The sequence below is a fragment of the Magnolia sinica genome, chromosome 10, assembly GCF_029962835.1.
Source record: "Magnolia sinica isolate HGM2019 chromosome 10, MsV1, whole genome shotgun sequence".
NCBI classification, from domain to species: Eukaryota; Viridiplantae; Streptophyta; class Magnoliopsida; order Magnoliales; family Magnoliaceae; genus Magnolia; species Magnolia sinica.
Genome location: NC_080582.1, coordinates 48,989,420 through 49,010,553, shown reverse-complemented (window position 1 = coordinate 49,010,553; position 21,134 = coordinate 48,989,420). Strand labels below are relative to the sequence as shown.

Below are 21,134 nucleotides of genomic sequence, written 5' to 3'. Positions count from 1 at the left end.
TATGCATATGCGATCACATATGCGCATATGCGATCACACATGACAACAATGGTTGTGCAGTCGCGCAACAGTTGCGTCAATTTGTCCAACTTGTCTACGCAGGCTTCCCTAAGTTCTTCTCTTTCATGCACCCGCGCAACTCATTCTAAACTCATTCTAGTTGTGCAGTCGCACAACTTATGTGTTTTGATGAATTTTTTACTACTCCAACATATTGTGGTCAGATAAGAATCTAACTATATGTAGAATGGGAAGCATATCCACGTGGACTACTTCCCTAAGTGTGATACTTAGGTTTCCATTGCAAGAGCTCTATACTCGAGCGGAAAAAAACTGGGGCGTTACAAAGTTTGCTATTAGTGCATTCGCACATTATTTAGTTAATAACCTCGAATTCAGGATCCAACTATCCGTACTCGAGTGCCGGGCTATTAGGGCATTACAGGAAAGGTATCCGCTGATATAATTATATTTTGCTTAGCTAGTAATAACTTTATCTTCATACAAGTGGGCGAACTTGACCGTTCATCTGCTAGGCATTATAATGGATGGCTGTATCTTGAAAGTAACATGATGGTTATAATCCTAGCCCCTAGTTAGAGGACTTTAGTTGATTAAAGATTCATGATTAGAAAAATGCTCAACCATGATGGACCTTGATGAAAGAAGTCCAATTAGTTTCTATGATCATCTCACTGGTTATGATATTTCTAGTACAGCCGATCCATTGTAGGGCCCGACATATGAATGATCAAATCCCAAATATATGCTTCACAGGGGAATATAGGGCTTATAACTAATACACGTTCACACACAAGAGAGAGATTTTGCACCTTGTACCACTTGATCTCCCATTGCAATTGTAGTGCTGCACCATGGATACGCCATGGCCGATTTTGCCCACATGTTGCCGCAAGGTGTAGGGCACTGTTACCATCATTGTCCAGTTTATGAAACACCCTCTCCTTGTAAGAGTACTTATCTAGTAAGAACTTGTACACATGCGGTTGCCTATTCTCCACAGCCAGTAGGACAACATTCTTGCCATCTCGATTAACGTCTTCAATGGCCACAGGAATATGTTTCAGAATAGTTTGCACCATCTCCTTCACCCCCATTCTTGCAGCGACTAAGATTGGAGTCTCCTGTTTACCTGTCAATTTGTTGTAGGTAATAAACTTCATAATACAGATGCAAGAGCTTATTGAGGTTAATGGCCCTACTTCATGAAGATGTTAAATATAAGAATTATAAGAGTTTCGTAGTAAATATCCTGAAGAGAAGCACTTAAATATAAAAAACTAACATCTACTTGTATAATAATTTTTTCCCTTTCCACCGCAAATGTTAGTTATTTGTGGGCTTATCAAGTACAAAAGTTATTTGGGGATGCAATCTTCTGCTCCTGAGTCAAGGGAGTCTCCATATTGGTTATCAAGTAATCCACACATTTATATATTGGCTATTTATCCAGCTGATCTTAATGGCATATGGGACAATAAAACATAAAAAGGAAAAAGGAAAAGAAAGAAAGAAGAAACAACATGGGTTGATAAGTTCTTAACGCATGGCATGTAAATGGACACAAAAGTACAAATGTAACGATTGCTTACATTAAGTCGGTAAAAGGTTTATTATTATGTCCCATTTTGCATGGTCAGCAGGTAAAAGGTCAGAACCAACCAAATTATTCTTTTACCCAATGAAATTTTGATCTTCAGATTTATTTATGTTTTTCTTTTTTCTGACCACTTGCTATTCTCAAAGCCCTATCAATAAATAGCTAGGAAGTAAGATTTTTCCAAGCTGCACAAATACATTGAATGCACTTATATTTAATAAGAAAATTGGTGAGCAAGTCGAATTTCAATGCATTTTCACGCAAACATATCTATCTAACTTTGTGTCATGTACGTCTAGTTTTAGGAGCTATCATCTTGTACAAATTCCTTGTATGTATCCTTCATGGTGCAACGGTGGACCCACTTATGATCAACAAAGACCATTGCAAAAGAGGCCCACTGGACATTAATGAAGACCTGGAGATGAGCTTAGTGAACCTACATGCTTAAAGCAGCTCATGTACGCACCACACATTTGTGATATGACATGTAGGGTGATATCCAAGCCATCCATCGAACTGTATTAGGTGAGTCATACTTGATGAAAGAAAATGAATTCAGATCCTCTGTTTGCCACAAATAAGAAATTCTTATTTGTTACAATTTAATTGGTCCAGGCCACGTCATCACACAACATTTAATGCAGTAATGCTGACAACATTAATGATACTGTGGACCAATCAAGATGCAGGAAAAGAAATTTTTCTTGTTTGTGACAAGAGGAGGATCCAGATTCAAAGAAAATATATCATTGAGGATGCAGTTTTTTTTTTTCCTAACCCTTCAATCTATTTCTAACATACTGGCTAACCTTTAGAGTAGACCACATTTCTTTCTTGGTGACAACGTAATAGAACGGGACGGATGACTTTGATATTGCATGGTTGTCACCTTGGCATATATGATGGTGTAGATGGTATGGCTTGTACATAAAAGCTTAACAGAGATCCCATTAATAATCATGATTAGATGATCAAATCAGTAAAATTAAGGGCACGGAAAGTGGATGGTAAGAATAAGGACGGTCATATCATCAATTTTGGAAGGCCTTTGTTTGAATGGGAAAAATAACTTGATCAAGATAATAATATGTAGGCAATGTGCAATCCACAACAATGAACATGTGATTGCTGGTAGGACCAGTTGGTCCTTGTATATAAGTTGTAGAGGTTCAAAACTCCTAATACTGTATTTACACAAAGAACAAGAAATGAAAAATGAATTGCAAATTCCCTTACCTTCTTCTTGTTTATTCTCTTTATCCATGACCATTATAAGCTTGTATTCATTTGGCTCCGTAATCCCTATTTTCACAAACACAGCATTTTTTTGACCATCTTTGGACACTTCCACTGGCGCAGAGTTTTTCTCTGTTGAAGCAATGTTAAGAATTTTCTTCACCAACTCTTCTATAGGCGGGTTACCTGCAAGGTTTTGAAAGGATGTCATAACGCTTGTTACCAAGTAGCTAGTTAGTTAAAAGTTCAAAAACCTGACAACTCTAACTTTTAGTCATTTATTTTTATTTTTATTTTATTTTAAAAAAAAAAAAATTTATTAACTTTTTTCCATTCTAAAAAGTATCAGATGATTACATGAATTCGGGCAGACCGGGGAGACAAAATCCCGGGGAGCCTATCATATCAAAAATAAAATAAAAAAACCTGAGAGAGGGATGCGAACTGCTATGGAGTGACAAGCGATTCCCTCATAGCACCCAAACCACTTTTGTCTAACCTGTACATACCTCTAATAAGCAGCGGAAGCTCCCTAACTGAGTTAAACATGGACTGAGATTGCATTTCTGCACCCAGTTTAGCCAGCCCATCAGCGGGACTATTGCCTTCCCGTGGGTTGGGTTGACTCAGAGACTCAATTAATTTTGGACTGGATGTATTGATAATTAAAATATAAATTATGGTTTCATGGTTAATATTGAACTTGTAAAAGTAGTAAAATAAATAAAAACTTAAAGGGGAAATCCAAGGGAGAGTTGTCGTGCTGGTAGTAGCACCAGGCACCTCAAACTGAGGTCATTAAGCAATGTGCTTTGGTTTCTTTAGCTAATGAGATGGCCGAGGAATTGTACTACATAGTGAGAGGAAGCAATGCAGTCTTATTATTGGATATGGAGAAGGCATATCATAGGTTGTAATGGGATTTATCTCCCATGAGAAATTCGGGTATCCAGTGCAATGGGTGAGGATGATAGAGCAGTGTTGGAATAATTGTTGGTTTTTGGATATTAGCTAGCATTCGACTTTGATTGGAAGATGATATATCCCCATCATTCCTTTTGACGGCTAACATGATGTTGTATAAGGAAAGAAAGGGAGTGTGAGTCGAACTTCAATGGCATAAAAATAATAGTAAAACTCCAAATTATACCTAAGGGCTAGTCGTTCCCTTGATGGCAAAGGCAACACTGCTTGACTTATCAAAATGACGCAACGAGTCTTACCCTATAATTGCTCTTTAATAAGGGGGTGGTGTATATGTACTCTTAAAAGTTGAAGTTTGTTGAAAGTTCTACAATTGAGAGAGCGACCTAGCCTTTCAGAATTGAGAGTGTCTACTCCAAAAAATGGCGGCAGTGTTACTAAGCAGTGAAAGATAAAAAAGCAGTGCACTAAAAAAATGATTGATGGAGACCGACATTTATAAAGCGGTCTGCAATGAAATAATTTCAAGTGCATGTATAAGATGAAGATCAGTTTTGGAATTCCGAACAACTTTTGGCGTTCTATTCACCTCGGAATGATTTTCTTAAATCAGCATTGCTCCTAATCTGGGTCCTGAAATGTATTTTACCCGTGCTCAGTACTTGACTAAACTCAGTTGATTTGCTCCTATTTAGAGTGGGTGGGGGCATGTTTTTGAATGAAAAAAGTAATAAAAGAAGAGATTGATTTCGGCTCATGCCCTTGCATGAAATAGTGGAGCGCGAGTAGGAAAAGACCACATGAAGCCCTTTGTGGAGCATGAGTCATTTAAGAATTGGACTAAAGAAATTGACGTCACAATGCTAGTCACATTATTCTTCTGAGTGAGCAGCATGATTTGCAGTCGGTCACCATATATTTCTTTGAAGAGTATGAACAACAATAGCGAGCCTAGGTCTGGAATTGTTTATAAATACCCCCGGGTTATTTTTGGAATCGTTCTTCAGATTCTCATGTTGAGAATCATCATTCAGTACTAAACTCATGCCAACGTGATCATAGATTGCGCAATTTGCTCTTTGTAGGTGTAAACAATGCACCTTTGCCATGACACGTAGGTAATAATATTGCATGTTCCTTCTAAACTTAAGAAGCCACAATGTACTAGGAATTAATTTGAATGGAGGCTAAGAGTGCAATGCATGTTCTGTGTGAAAGTTCCCTCATACCTTAAGATTTCCTAAGTTCAGTCATCTTGGAACTGCTAACTTGTGCTTTTCTCCTAAAAGATAGTTGATTGGTAACTCGATCGAGACAAGTCATAGTCACTCACCTATGTCCAGAATAGTGACAGTGAATGCAGTCCGCCCTCCAATATTTAGGAGTGGAATCCACTCGGCTGTCCTCTTAACTTGTTGGAAGGTATCTTACACAATAAAGCAAAGAACCTCTTATTTATTCTCCGCTCCCGTACTCTTTAACTGGTAATTAATAAATATGGCTCAGTGACTATTTATGAATGTAGAGTGGTTGTTATCCGACACTCACTCGTATAACACTAATGTTACTCTTAAGTACATGGTTAACACGATTAGAACCCGAGTTGCTTATCATATTTACTATGTTGTAAGGCACTCTATGAAAAAGGATATTGTCATGCACTCCCTGTCTTAGATTCTAAGATAGTGATCAGACGGATATGATCTAATCCCCACCATTTATGCTGATTCTAGAATAAATCTAACTTTTCATGTAGAAAGTGTGGGTGGATCTAACCGTTTGATAGGCCACAAAGATGAAAGGGTAGAATCGTACTTATTATAATTTGAATTAGATTTTGAAAGCATAGATGATCTTGACCTAAGTGATTTATTAACCTATTGCTAATTTAGAATTTTATGCGGTCAATGGACGGTCCGTATTTGTCTGAGATGATCAATGGATCATTTAAAGCAAAGGAATTAAGAAAAATAAGAAAACTTAAAAGGTTATAAATTTCGGATTGTCTAGACAATGCAAATAAGGTTGGTTTGATCAGTCGAGCGATCATTTCGACCAATCGAAAATAGTCCAAATGGTCCATCAACTAAATTCTGAAAATCAAAATGTGTTCGACCAGTCGATAAAACAATTCGATTGATCAAAATGTTATTTTGACTAATCGAACAAGTAGTTTCGACCGATTGAACAAGTAGTTTCAAAGGGATGATAAGTGTTCAGAAGATTTTGCTAAAAATTCAGATTTATTTTAATCGATCGAAGGTACTGTCAATCGATCAGATTTATTTCTCTCATATCTTTAGGGAAGGAAATGCTCCAGCGGACACCTTGGCTCACTTGGGCAACTCAAACCAAACTCCCCTGTCTTTTTTTGTCTTTTTTTTGGCCTTCCTCCCCGGGTTAGAGGTCTAATTTTCCTTGATAAGGTGGGCCTGGAGGCGATCACAGAGTCCTAGCTGGTCGGATCTCGTTTTCTTGGGGGATTTTTTTGGTGTTTTCTTCATGGGTCAGTTAATGATAGGCGTTCCCTAGGTCCTTTTTCTCCTGGAGAAACCCAAATGTAATTAGAGTCTTTATCAATGAAAATTCAGGGTTGGTGGAAAAAAGAAAAAAAAAGAAAAAAAGGGAAGACACAGGATCAACTTGATCCAACTATTGTGGCTTGAGAAGTTTTCAATTTTTGCTATTAAAAAATATAAAAATACATAAAAAAAAAATTTTGATCGGTTCCACTGGTCGACAATATGTTATTTAGAACTTTGATATTTTAATTATGTGTCATAAATTATTAATAAGCTTGATTTTCTTATTATATTGGGATGATTAGAATACCTTGGTTGATTTAAGTGGGCCCCACATTGAAAAGAAATCACTCCGAAATTTTGTAAAGGAAAAGAAAGATAAAAAAGAAAGTAAATAACGGTTATTTCATTTCTATACAAATTTCAAATTTGGGAAAATGATTAACCATGGGTGTGTTGATTGTACTGAGGTACACCAATAAAAATATAATGTAAGTTTCAATTATTTAGGTGATTGCAAACTTAATTGATCTGGGGATAACATCTCGAAATCCATATTACCATATTTTAGGTGAGTGATCCCAACCTGTTTCCTCTCCATTGTAATGAAATTAGTTGTTTGATTATTTTGTTGATTGCGATTATTTTATATTAAGTGCTTTATTGAATTTTCTTATAAATGAAATGCCACGTACTGCCATATATGTTACAATTGCTAATATGATGCGTCAATCATTCTCATGCATCTATGTTATACATCGCGTACTTGCATTTCATACCTGATGGCTCTCCTTGGATGACCTGTAGGTACTTATAGTATTGGATGACATAGGGGACCATCATTTGATGCTCACAATATATGGAAGCCTACTAAGATAGTGGAAGCCTACCCCAAAAAGGAGAGATACGGGTTGATATAATCTAACTCAAGCAAGTGGACTGATCAACCCACTTGATGCATTCACGCATCCAAGCATCTCATGATCACATTCATGTCTTTCTATTTTCATTACGATGTGCATGAACCATGATGGGTTCACTCACAGGGCCTGGCCAGTTGGCATTATATTGATGGAAAAACCATACAAATTTACTAGACGATGAAACAGTTGCTCAAGTTTCAGTGTAGGAAAATGAAATAGTGGACAATCCACAACGGAAGTAGCCCTATCTTCAAGAAGACGAGCTGAATGTGTTAAATCACTAGCATGTCTAGTTTATGTTATTTATTTAGTTATATTTCTGAACTGATTTTAGTTGAGTAGTTGGAAATTCTAAATGGTTAAAGTATTTGTTAGTCAATCTTTTAATAAAGCCCCAAATGGGTGGTCTGTAGTAAAATACTCAGCTTTTTTTTTATTGATATAAACATGTGAACTTATGTGTGTGATATACGTGTGTGATTAGAATAATTGAATGTGAGATCTCTTATTAAATGTTTGAGATTGTGAACTTAGAGTACATGTAAACTTACCCTCTGGAAAATAATATGAACGTATAATTTTAGTATACTTGTATACGAGTCATATTGCATAACTCGGGTATGAGGGTGCACACTTTGTATCCAAATTATAGGGCATGATAGAATGGTATCAAAGTGAGGCTTTTTCTAAAACCTAGAGTTACATGTAGGCTATGCACCCCACTCAATTTCATAATTTGTAAACCATTGAAATTAAAAATATGACATTAGAACTTTTCTCTTGATTGATATATGGAATGATGAACATAGAAACCTAAAACCACGCCTTTATTAATTGCTATATATGAACATAGAAACCAAAAATTAGGGTTCCCGATTTGATGATATGTTAAAATAAAAACATAAAAACTAAATTAGGATGTTCCTTGCACTCTGATTTGAGTGTATTTTAGGTTAAGATGAGTTAGTTTGAACTAAAATAAATTTTTAGGATATTTAGTCCATAACAATGGGTAACATGAATCATCCAACTTGTAAAATTCATAACTATAAATTTACTACTCCGATTGAGGCGATTCAAAATATTGATCGAAGATCGATTAGTCTAAATTGAAATAGAAATGATTAGAAAATTTGAATATGATATTCATTATACTAATTCGGGGAGTTAGCGAAGGCTGGTTAAAAATCAACCAATTTTGGGCAGACCTAACTACATGAATTCTTGGAGTTTTTGTAGGTGGCAAAACTCGCTAAAACTTTAAAAAGACATTACACACTTAAGAAGATATATCTAAAAAATATTTAGACAAAAACTGAATTTTATAAGTCGATAAACTACTAATTAGAATAGTAACTGGTGACATTGATATGGTCTATCAAGATTTATTTTTTTTTTTTGGAAAAAGGGCCCTAGCCCCAAATTCATTGATCTGAAACTTTACAATCATTTAGGTAGCCCCAACAAAAAGGGAGGCGGCCACACCTATCATATACCTCAAGCTACACCTGGACCAAAGAAAAGAGAAAAAACCTACACAAAGGGCTAGACAAAAGGAAGGAAGACAAAAACCTAAAGACCAAAATCTGACCACATAAACCTCTAATGGAACCAATCCCTGAATTTTCTATGACTAATGACCCTCTAACTGACCTTGAGAGATGCGAGTGAAGGAGGACAGTTCTGTCGGGGGATCCGTTAGTAGCCAACCTTGCTAGTGCATCAGCCATGGCATTCCCTTCTCTATAAGTATGCTAGATCACGACGTTTAACCTGCTGAACAAATCTCTAATCTTCCCCAAGATATACCAAATATTCCACAGATTTGAGGAGCCCGAGACCTTCAATTCATCAGCAATAACCTTGGAGTCAGTTTCTAGAATGATATTCTGCAGGCCCATTTCAGCACAAATGTTGAGGCCGTCAAGCATGGCCCTAGCTTCCGCTGAAGTGTTGGAAGAAAACCGATAGTTCTTGTGGAAGGCGAAGATAAACGAGCCCAACTGATCCCGGCAGACACCACCGCCCCCACTCTCACTAGGATTACAACGTGAAGAACCATCAGTGTTGAGTTTTAGCCGCTGGTCCGGCGGTTTAAATCGCCTGACAATTACAGGCCTTGGGGGTGGGGGACAGAAGGAGGGGGGAGCTTCCGGCTTTGAGAAGAGAGACTATCAACCATGGAGCCTAAATCAGGAGCTTGAATGAGAGATCTAATCTGCTGGATCCATCTGGAGACCCTGAAAATAATTGTTGGCAATGACATGGGCCTATCGTCGAAATGAGCTGCATTGCGCGCAGTCCACAGTTCCCAAACACTGCGAGAAGTGGAATTTTCAGCCTTAATTCGGTCCAACCAAACCCAACATCGGTCCGACCGAAATTGCATAGAAAAATCCAACGAGAAAGTGGGATTTTCAGCCTTAACTCGGTCTGACCAAGCCCACCTTCATTCTGACCAAAGTGTAATTTTTTGCGCAAGATTGAGGCTGTTTCAAAGTTGGTTCATGCAAAGCTTAGACATATGTGTTTTTAGGAGCTTATAAGCACGAATTAGGGTTGGAAGAGTGGAGCAAAGTGTTGGAGAACTTAAAAGAGTCCTTCCTTCTTCCCCAATCTTCTTCTTCTAGTTGGGTTTTATGTTTTCTTTAAGAGTTTTGGTTTCAATCATGTCTTTGGTTGGCTAATATCTTAGCTAAAGTTAAGAGGTGAAACTTGTTGTTTGTTTAGATATTTATCTTACTTTGATTCATGTTTATATTAACTTCTATTGATTTATAGTTTGATTGAAGGAATGCGACCACGAAGGACACTCGGAAGCACAGAAGCATGGAAGCACATCATGTGTCCGATGCAGCCGCACAGACACCCTGCATGGCGTAGAAACAGACATATCATTTCTAGACCTGACGGGCAGGGCTCTATGCTTATCGCCAATCAGGGAGCTGCAGACTCGCCACATGGCATCATTCCATTCATTGATGAGATGGTTGATTGATGTTTTAAATCTATAAATCAACAAGTCTGTCGATGACAGCTTCGATTCCATCGAGTAGACTTTGATGACATCAAAGGCTACTCGATGCCATCGTAAAAATCTAGAATTTCCCATGTTGGTTACTAAATAATTTAGGTGTCCTGTTCGATGCCATCAAAGGTTATTCGATAAAATCGAAGGCTTGCTTGATGCCATCAGAAAAATTCAAAAAATCCATGATATTTCTCTAGAACGTTTTGGTCTTTAGTTTGATCACATTAAAGGGGTTTGATGCCATCGACAGTCTATCGATGCCATTAAAGTCCCATCGAACTGTCGCGCAGAATTACGTAGAGTTGCATATCTATGGGATCTGTTTTCGATTTCAATTGTGATTCTCCTAGAGGCTATAAATATGGGTGTAATCGTAATTAAGGTGTATCCAAGAGCTTTCTAATTCGTTCCTAGGGTTTTCAAGGGCTTGTAAGGGGAGATTCGAGGCTTGCTCGAATCGAGTATTCTCTCTATCTCTTGTAATTTTTTCTTTTATAGTGATATTTGTCGCTTTGTGCTGTGGTTTTTTATTGAAAGGGTTTTTCCATGTTAAATTTAGAGTCTTTGTGATTGGGCTTGGCTGTGCAATTAGAATACTTTACTTGATTCATCTTTGTGTGCTTCCGCGATTCCCCAACAAATGGTATTAGAGAATAACGTTGGGGCACAGGTTGAATCCAAAAGTAGAGTATCAATGGCATCTAATCCTAAGTTCAATGGTTAAGAAATACTCTAAGAAAAATAATTTTGAACATTAGAAGGTCAAGATGACAGGTCTCTTAGTTTAGCAAGGATTGGATTATGCACTCCTTGAGAAGCAACCGAAATCTATGATAGATGGTGAATGGAACAAAACAGATAAAAAAGTGAGAACCTCCATCCAATTGTGCCTAACGGAAGAGGTCCTCTATAATGTCATGAGAGAAAAAACTGCAATAAGTTTATAGGCGAAGTTAGAGGACATCTTTGCGAAGAAATCTTTTGGAAATCACCTATACTTGAAGCTTCAGTTGTTCAATCTAAAGATGGCAGAGGGAGGTGATGTTGAGGCCCACATTAACAACTTTAATAAGATGATTTACAAATTATTGGATTTAGAGGAAACAATTAAGGATGAATATCAGGCAAGCATCCTATTAAATTTTCTTTCGGTTCGTATGAGTCATTCAAGGACTCGTTGTGTACTGGTATATAGTTACTTAGTGTCGATATCGTTATCTAAGTCATTCAAGGAAAAGTGATGAGAAAGAAAAATGTTAACATGGGTGCCTCTATTGATGCATTGGTTATGAGGGGACAGAATTCTACGTGAGATAGTGAATCTTCTCGATTGAGATCCAAATCCAAGGGCGAGGGCAATGGAAAATTAAAGTGCTGGAACTATGGGTTCTCTAGACATATGAAGAAGGATCGTATAAATCATAAGCGAATAAAAGGGAACTCAGAGGCTTCGTCTAGGGAAGCCAACACTGTCGAGTTTAATGAAGGTATAAGTAGAAGTAACATGTTGTCAGTATCTCTGGTCAAACACTTATACGATGATCATAGGGATGAGTGGATTCTAGATATTGGGGCATCATATCACATGACTCATCATTGAAGTTGGTTCACTAGTTACAAAGAGTGCGATGGTGACTAAGTATTTATGGGGAATGATAATGCCTATAATGTGGTGGGTGTTGGATCAGTGCACATCAAGACGTTTGATTGTATGTAGTGTATATTGACCGAGGTGAGACACGTTCCTGACATTAGGAAGAGCTTGATATCTCTTGAAGCACTCAAGGCGCTTGGGTGAAAGTTCGCCGCTTTTAATTGTGTCCTTAAAGTCTCAAAAAGGGCACTCGTTGTTATGAAGGCACAGAGGAGTGGGAACCTTTATAGGTTAATTGGGAGCACTTCATTGAGTGGAGTTGTAGCGTCTGTAGTGGATTCCACATCTGCACATATGTGGCATGCATGTCTGGGCTAGATGAGCGAGCCGGGCATAAAGATAATTTCTGACCGTTGTTTAATTCCAATTTTTAAAGTTTTTGCTTTAAGTATATGCGAGCATTATATATATGATAAACATTCAAGGTTATCTTTTAAATCTAAAAAATATGTATATAAGGGTGTTCTTGATTATGTGCATTCCGATGTATGAGGGCCGACTCCCATGGTTTCTGTCAGAGGGTTGTCATGGTTCGTCACATTTATTGACGACTACTCCAAGAAAGTGTGGATTTATTTTATGAAAAATAAATCTGATGTTTTCATCAATTTCAAGTAATGTTAGAAAAGCAATCAGGGCGAAAGGTGAATGTTTTAAGGATAGATAACTGTAAAAAATTTACTTCAAGTGAAATTAATCAATATTGTAAAGATGAAGGGATCGTGAGGCATAACACAATGCGCCACACATAAGAGTAGAACAGTGTGGCTGAGTGGATGAATTAGACTATCTTAGAGAGGGCCTGATGCACGATTAGTAATGTTAGGTTGGATAAAGAATTGTGGACTGATGTCATTAACAAAGTTTGCTACTTAGTGAATTCGTTCCCTTCTATGACCATTGATTATAAAATTTCAGAAGAAGTATAGAGTGGTCAGAAGGTAGACTACTTAAGATTTCATGTATTTGGTTATGACTCTTACTCTCATGTACCGTCAATTGAGAGAGATAAGCTAGACCAAAAAGCTAAAAAGTACATCTTGGTTAGCTATGTTAGTGGTGTGAAGGGGTACAGGTTATATGACCAAGTCACATGGAAAATCATTATTATCCACGACGTCAAATTCGATTAAGGATCCTTATTCCGTAAGGATGAATAAGAGGAACTGGAAAAGTTGGGGGTGGACGTTCAACTTGACAGAGATGAGACATAGGCTTAGACAAAGATGTAGACGGAGGTACAGGAACAGGTGAAGCAACTACCTATGAGAAGAAATCCTCCGTGGGATCATAGGTTATCGGCGAGATACAGGGATGTCTGAAATATCGCATCTACCCTCATTACGGATGAGGGGGATTTGTTTACTCTTTAGGAGGCTCCTCATAAGCCAGATACCGAAAAGTGAAAAGTTATAATGGATGATGAGATGGACTTATTGTATAAGAACAAGACGTGGGAGATAGTGGATCTTCACATTGGCTGTAAATTGATCGGGTGCAAGTAGATCTTCAAGAAGAAACATGATAAATACAATACAAGGTTGGTAGCGAACAGATATGCTCAGAGATAAGGTGTCGACTTCACTCCGATATTAACATCTGTGGTGAAGTGAGTATCTATTAGAATTGTGTTAGTGCTAGTTACCCAATACCATCTCGAGCTGAAGTAAATGGTTGTGAAGACTGCCTTCCTACATGGGGAATTGAAAGAGCAAATATACATAAAGTAATAAAACAACTTCAAAATAAAAGGGGCATAGAACAAGGCTTGCAGGTTAAAGATGTCGTTGTACATCCCGAAACAGTCGCCTAGGTAGTGGTACACAAAAGTTTGATTTTTTTATAGTGAATCAGAAGTTCATTAGGAGTGTATATGATCATTGTGTTTATTACAAGACACTGAGTGATGAGAAGTTCATTATCCTAGTGTTATATGTTGATGACATGCTAATCATCAATCATATCATGTTTGAGATTAATTTATTAAATACTCAGTTATCAAGGACATTCAAGATGAAAGACCCGGGGGCTACAAAAAGTGTTCTTGACATTAATATACATAGAGACTGAAAAAGGAGCGTACTTTGGTTATCTTAGAAGGAATACCTTGAGAAGGTGTTGATGAAGTATAAGATGGATAGGGAAAAGCTGGTCAGTGTTCCTCATACGATTCATTTTAACTTTTCTTCTGAACAGTGTCCTAAAACTGATGAAGAAAATCAGGAAATGTCTCTTGTGCCTTATTCGAATGTAGTTGGCAGTTTGATGTATGCCATGGTCTGTACTAGACCAGATATTTCCAATGTGGTTGGTATTGTTAGAAGATACATGTATAACTCCAGAAAGCAATACTGGGAAGCATTGAAATGGCTACTTCGATACATTCGAGATATGCATGATTACGTCTTATCTTTTGAGAAATCAGGGGCCAAGTTCGTAGGATATGTGGATTCTGATTATGTAGGCAGTGTGAATTCTAGAAAGTCGACTTTAAGTTACTCATTTATGCTAGCAGGTAGAGAAATCAGTTGGATGTCGAAGCTTCATATTGTGGTGTCTCTTTCCACAACTGAAGCTGAGTACATGGCAGTGACGAAGGCATTTAAGGAAGGTGTTTGGTTGAGGGGGTTGATAAATCAATTGGGGCTTTAACACGAGGCCATGCAGGTTAATTGTGACAGTAGAAGCGCTATCAATTTGGCTAAAAATTCTATTTATCAGTCACGTACTGAACACATTGATGTTCATCACCATTTCATCCGACTGGTGCTTGAGGAAGGAGGCATAACTATGGAGAAGATTCACATGAGTGTGAATCTGATAGACATGCTCATTAAGGTGGTTCCCTTATAGAAGTTCAAATTATGTGCAACTTCTCTAGGCTTGGTGAAGACGTAAAGGAAGACAGAGTGTGCACTAGAAGCGATGATGGAGCTATGATGCAAGAAAAAAATTAGAGAAGAGGAAAAATGACCTATGAAGAATGGCGATTGAAGACATGGTGGAGATTATTGATTGATGTCTTAAATTTGTAAATCAAGAGGTCTATCGATGATAGGTTCGATGCCATCGAGGACTCTTCGATGCCATCAAAGGCTGCTCGATGCCATCGTAAAAATTCAGAATTTTTCACATTGGTTACTGGACACTTTAAGTGTCCTGCTTGATGCCATCGAAAGAGGTTCGATGCCATTGAAGGCTATTAGATAACATTGAAGGCTTGCTCGATGCCATCGAAAAAATCTGGAAAATCCATGATTTATCGCTGAAACGTTTTAGTCTTTAGTTTGATGACATTGAAGGGGTTCAATGGCATTGACAGTCTGTTGATGCCATTGAAGTCTCATCGAAGGTTCCATCGAACCGTTGCATAGAGTTACACATAGTTGCATATTTGTGGGATTTGTTTCCGATTCCGATTGTGATTTTTCTAAAGGTTGTAAATATGGGTGTAATCGGGATTAGGGTGTATCCAAGAGCATTCTAATTCGTTCCTACGGTTATAAAGGACTTGTGAGGGGAGATTTGAGGCTTGTTCGAATCAAGTATTCTCTCTATCTCTTGTAATTTCTGCTTTCATAGTGATATTTGTCACTTTGTGCCATGGTTTTTTCTGAAAGGGTTTTTCCATGTTAAATTCGGAGTCTTTGTGATTGGGCTTAGTTGTGCAATTGGAATACTTTACTTGATCATCTTTGTGTACTTCCGCAGATCACTGCTTATATATAAATACCTCACTTCAGTGCTTAATAAGGACACTTTGATTCATCCTTTAACCACTAGACACTAGGGAGAAACTAAGGACTATGTCGGGATCCCATTCCTGTCAATTGGAACCCCTTTGCCGCTACTAGAATCCCTTCTCCGTCGATAGGGATCCCTTATTCATTACCAAAATACATTTTCCAATGATGAAATCTCTTTTCCATCATTGAAACCCTCAGTAGCAGATTGCCGGTAGGTTGTAATGCCTCCGATAAAACCCAAACTACGTCTGCGCCCGCACCCATGCTCGTGCCCACGCCCTTGCCCATGCCAGTGCGCCTACGTGGCTGTGCTTATGCGCCCACGCACTTGCACAACTACCCACCCATATGTACACTCCGCGCAGCGCCCCATGAAGCTATGAATTCCCCCTTTTACATTGACCTTTAGGGCTCAGATTGAGTCCTGAACCTCCCTAGGACTATTCTAGATAACTGCAGAGTTCCGAATGGCCTAAAGAGATAATGAACGGCCCAATTTATGTATAACATGCATTTCCAAGCGCCTCGGAATTCAAAAAATGCAATAACCGTGTAACTATAACTTTCATGCAACAACTATGCTAGTAATTTGAATCCATATGTGCATTTCATGCTATTTATGGGAACATGATGTCATATCAGCATGCTCAACATGCCTAGCTCAAATATAAATCCAGATGATTGACTATTGTCATGTCTGTAGGGGACTATCCTCTATTAAAAATCAAATAACATACAAAATTTCTAAATAAGGACAAATAACAAGCTTATGAAAAGTAGATCTCCTTCATGAGAATCATGTCAATGCTAAGAATCCTCACCAATCTGAGTCAGACAACGCCCTATCCATCCCAAACATTTTTCAACAGACATTACCCGAGCATGTCCAGAATCACAACAAGTCTTCCAGTGATCACACATCACAGAGATAGGGGCGGGCCCAGTGTTGCACGACTCAATTAGATGATAATCAGTCATCTTGCCCAGAATCGAAAGAAATGGGACATAAACACTAGACTTGCTAAAATAGTGTGGGTTAGATAATTAGCTTGATACTATTTAAACAGTCCTCATAATGGCCTGGGCAGCACCTATCTTAAAGGACATAGTCCCCTTGCAAATATCATCTTTTACCTTTTAATCACGGGTAATCTAAATGATTTAATTAGGGCCCGTTTGGCCGGTCGGATTGGAAGGGATTGGAGGGTATTGGAAGGGATTGGAAGTTAAATCCCAGGATTGGCCGGGCGCCAAACAGAGTCGGTGGTCTGATCCCAATCCCATGGATCTTAAGACAATCCACTGACAACACCATCATTACCTTTAAATCCCATCCAATCCACCCCAAACCGTTCAAATTTGCCCGGGACGTGTTTGGTTTGAGGGATTGGAAGGGATGAGAAGGTTTAATCCCGGGATTAGCTGGGCGTGCCAAACAGACCGGATTTAGCAATCCAGGGATATAGCAATCCCATGGATCTCGAGACAATCCACTGACAACGCCATCATTACCTAGAAATCCATGCCATCCACCCTATTACCATTCAATCCCTTCCAATCCACCCGGCCAAACGGGCCCTTAGGGGATCATGCTAGACCACAACCTGGAATGTACAAACCTGAAATCTCGTGAATAAATGTCTCACTAGCACCCTAACTTGATATGTTTGTTCGTGTTATTTGTGAACCTTTGAGTTCACCTTTCCTCATATAAACAAAAAACACATGAAAACATGTGATTTCCGTGTTCTAACAAACTGACGACTCTATTGGGTATCAAACTCGGAATCATTAGTTGTTACTAGTGCAATAAGGGTGTTCTATGGCATGCACAAATAATATAAACTTACATATATAGACTGATTGTAGAGAAGACCGTTTGGCGCCGACAAAGGCGTAAAACTGGTGACTCCACAAAGGCGCCAAACCGGTGACTCTCGTCGAGAACATTCTTCCCTTCATCTTTAAGGTAACAGAATTTCTCTCATAACCTACATTTATATAGCTCCGAATATTTGGTAAGATCACGCTCTATGTAATCCATCACTGTATCAATAGTAAGTGATGCATAATGTCAAAATCTCATTGTTTGATTTTTAATGATTTATAACCCTTCATTTACAATTCATTACTTGTCAAATGTAGGTTGGCTTCTCGGCAAAATCAGTAGATATTTCTCAATTTTAAAAAGGAAATCATAGGGATTATAGATGCGGATTAACTACTAACAGCTTCAGAGTAGCTACCTATTGAATTGATATCCCGAAGTTTTATGGGCCCCACCATGATGGATGTGTTTTATCCACACCATCCATCCATTTGTGGAGATCATTTTAGGGAATGAGCCCAAAAATGAATCAGATCTAAAGCTGCAATGGACCCCATTACAAAAAATAGTGGGGATAGTGAAATCCACAATTGAAAGCTTCCTTGGGCCAACCATGGTATTTATTTTAGATCCAACATGTTCATAAGTTTACATAGACATTGAAAAAGAGAAAACAAAAATATCAACTATATCAAAAACTTCCGTGACCCTAAGAAATTTTAATGGTAAGCATTCAATCTCAACTCATTTTTGTGGTGGAGTCCACTTGAGCTTTGAATCTACTGCATTCCTTAAAATAATTGCTCTAAATGGATGGACGATGTGGATACAACACATAAATCATGGTAGGGACTGTAGTAGCTAAACGGGTGAAAGACGTTCCAAAATGATTCAGTGGTTTAATGGACCACCATTTCCAAATACATCATCGCCATGTGGTCTTTATAAGAACCACTTCAAATAACCATGATGTCTGGGATACCTGATTATGAGGCCCACTATAATGTACGTGTCATATATCCTCACAGTCCATCCATTTTATAAACGCAATATTAGGATGGAAGTCCATAAGAAATCTTACTAATCCAAATCAAAATCACTAGGATGTGGTCCATACAAGTTGGATTTCAATCCACCAGGTTAATGAGATGAAGTACGTCCTGATGGACATCGTGAAATGGAGATTCGCAAATGGAAGTGGGCCCATAGTGATGCAATCAACCTACATAGGTGGCTCTGCTAATCCACCGAAGTTGTCAGTTTCAAGTTCATGTACACATCATGTTGGAAGCATTTAGAAAAACAAACAGCGAGAAATTACTATGATCACATATTTCACCAAATTTTGAAAATTTTCAAACAACTAAAAATCATGATGAAGAAGTCTGGCATTTCATTTTATTTACATAATGTAAATAATAAATGCTATTTATATTTTATTTGTGAATGCCTCTGAGTTCACCTTTCCTCAGATAAACAAAAGACACATGAAAACATGTGATTTCCAAGTTCGAACAAACTGACGACTCTACTGGGGATTAATATCGAAATCTTTTGTTGTTGGTAGCGCAATAGGGGTGTTCTAAGGCATACACAAATAATATAAACTTACATATATAGACTGATTGTAGAGAAGACTGTTCACCAAACTGGTGAGTCTCACCGAGAACATTCTTCCCTTCATCTTTAAGGTAAAAGAATTTCTCTCATTACCTACATATATCTAGCTCCCGCTATTCGATAAGATCACACACTATGTTATTCGTCACCGTTTATTTATTTATTTATTTAAAAAAAAAAAAAATTTTAACTAATATGTGGTGATTATGGGCCTGTATGTTTTTTCATCTCCACAGTAAAACAGTAGTAAGTGATGCATAATGACAAAATCTCATTGTTTGATTTTTAATGATTTATAACCCTTCATTTACAGTTCATTGGTTGTGAAATGTAGGCTGGCTTCTTGGCAAAGTCGGTAGATATTTCTCAATTTTAAAAAGGAAATCATAGGGATTTTAGACGCGGATTAACTACTAACAGCTTCAGAATAGCTACCTATTGAATTGATGTCGGGAAGTTTTATGGGCCCCACCATGATGTATGTGTTTTATCCACACCATCCATCCATTTGTGGAGATCATTTTAGGGAATGAGCCCAAAAATGAAGCAGGTCTAAAGCTGCAATCAACCCCATTATAGAAAATAATGGGGATAGTGAAATCCATAATTGAAACCTTACTAAGGCCAACCATGATGTTTATTTTAGATCCAACATGTTCATAAGTTCACACAGACATTGAAAAAGAGAAAACACAAATATCAACTAGATCAAAAACTTCCGTGACTCTAAGAAAATTTAATGGTAAGCAATCAATCTCAACTATTTTATGTGGTGAAGTCCACTTGAGCTTTGGATCTACTGCATTCCCTAGAATGATTGCTCTAAATGGATGGATGATGTGGATACGACACAAACATCATGGTAGGGACTGAAGTAGCTAAACAGGTGAAAGACGTTCCAAAATGATTTAGTGGTTTAATGGACCACCATTTCCAAATACATTATCTCCATGTGGTCTTTATTAGAACCACTTCAATTCACCAAGATGTCTGGGATACCTGATTATGGGGCCCACTATAATGTACGTGTCATATATCCTTACAATCTATCCATTTTATAAGCGCAATATTAGGATGGACAGTCCATAAGAAATCTTACTAATCCAAATCAAAATCACTAGGATGTGGTCTAAACAAGTCGGATTTCAATCCACCAGGTTAATGAGATGAAGTAGGTCCTGATGTGTAAGACCCGTATCTTAGTCAGTACCATTCCGTAAACTATCGCGATCCTCCCCGTTGAATTTCAGCGACTCGCGACCTATAATCGACATTTGCACGCGACCCGGAGTCACATCTTGTCGATCAAAGTCGACTCAACCCGAGACTTATAACCTTGTGAATGCGCCGTCGCCGCAGTTCCAACGCCACGTCCTGTGCACCAATGCGATACCCTAACTAGGAGTTGTGAGTCCGCGTATATTCCAAAGAAATGCCACATGTTGCAAATCCCGAGAGAAACTCTACAAACCCATCACATCAACCAATCAAAGTACAATCCATACCCTACCCATCCCTCTCTCACCCAAAAGTCAACAACACCCACACCTAGCCATTCCTTTCTTACCAACAAGTCAAGAGAGTCCATACCTTCTATCCCATCTCCCTTACAACAACCCATCCTCTCTCTCATTTTCTCGAACCAATTCTCCCAAGCAATCCCAAGAGAGTGGACCGACCAAGCTCTAAGGAGAGCCTAGTGTGGCCCACTTCCTACCGAAGATCCTCACCATCTAACCCTTCAATTCTCATCATCCTCCATCAAAGAGGAAGCATAGGAGCTTGGGAGATCAAGGAACCAAGAAGATCCAACGGTGGTTGCTTTTCTAGGATTAAATTTGTGTTTTCTGGCATGGAATTGATGATGTGAGGGCCCACTTGTGGTGGGACTCATTTGATGTACGTGTTGTAAACGGAGAGGAGCTCATAGTGGCGGAGCTCCTCCCTCGCACACGTACAATCTCTCTCTCTCTCTCTCTCTCTCTCTCTCCCCCCCCCCCCCCTTTTCTGCCTGATCCAATTGGTG

At 38.3% G+C, this 21,134-nt stretch overlaps 1 protein-coding gene across 4 annotated transcripts in view; it reads right to left on the bottom strand.

Annotated features, from left to right (window-relative positions):
- LOC131258372 (uncharacterized) overlaps positions 1–21,134 on the bottom strand; it is a 199,496-nt gene that overhangs the window by 22,167 nt on the left and 156,195 nt on the right. For 3 of the 4 annotated variants that reach the window (XM_058259652.1, XM_058259655.1, XM_058259654.1), the window contains 2 exons: positions 2,861–3,046; positions 834–1,153 (listed from right to left, as the gene is read on the bottom strand). In XM_058259652.1, the coding sequence (XP_058115635.1) occupies positions 834–1,153; positions 2,861–3,046 (506 nt within the window). The remainder of the gene's footprint in view (positions 1–833; positions 1,154–2,860; positions 3,047–21,134) is intronic. The other variant, XM_058259656.1, reaches the window with a different exon arrangement.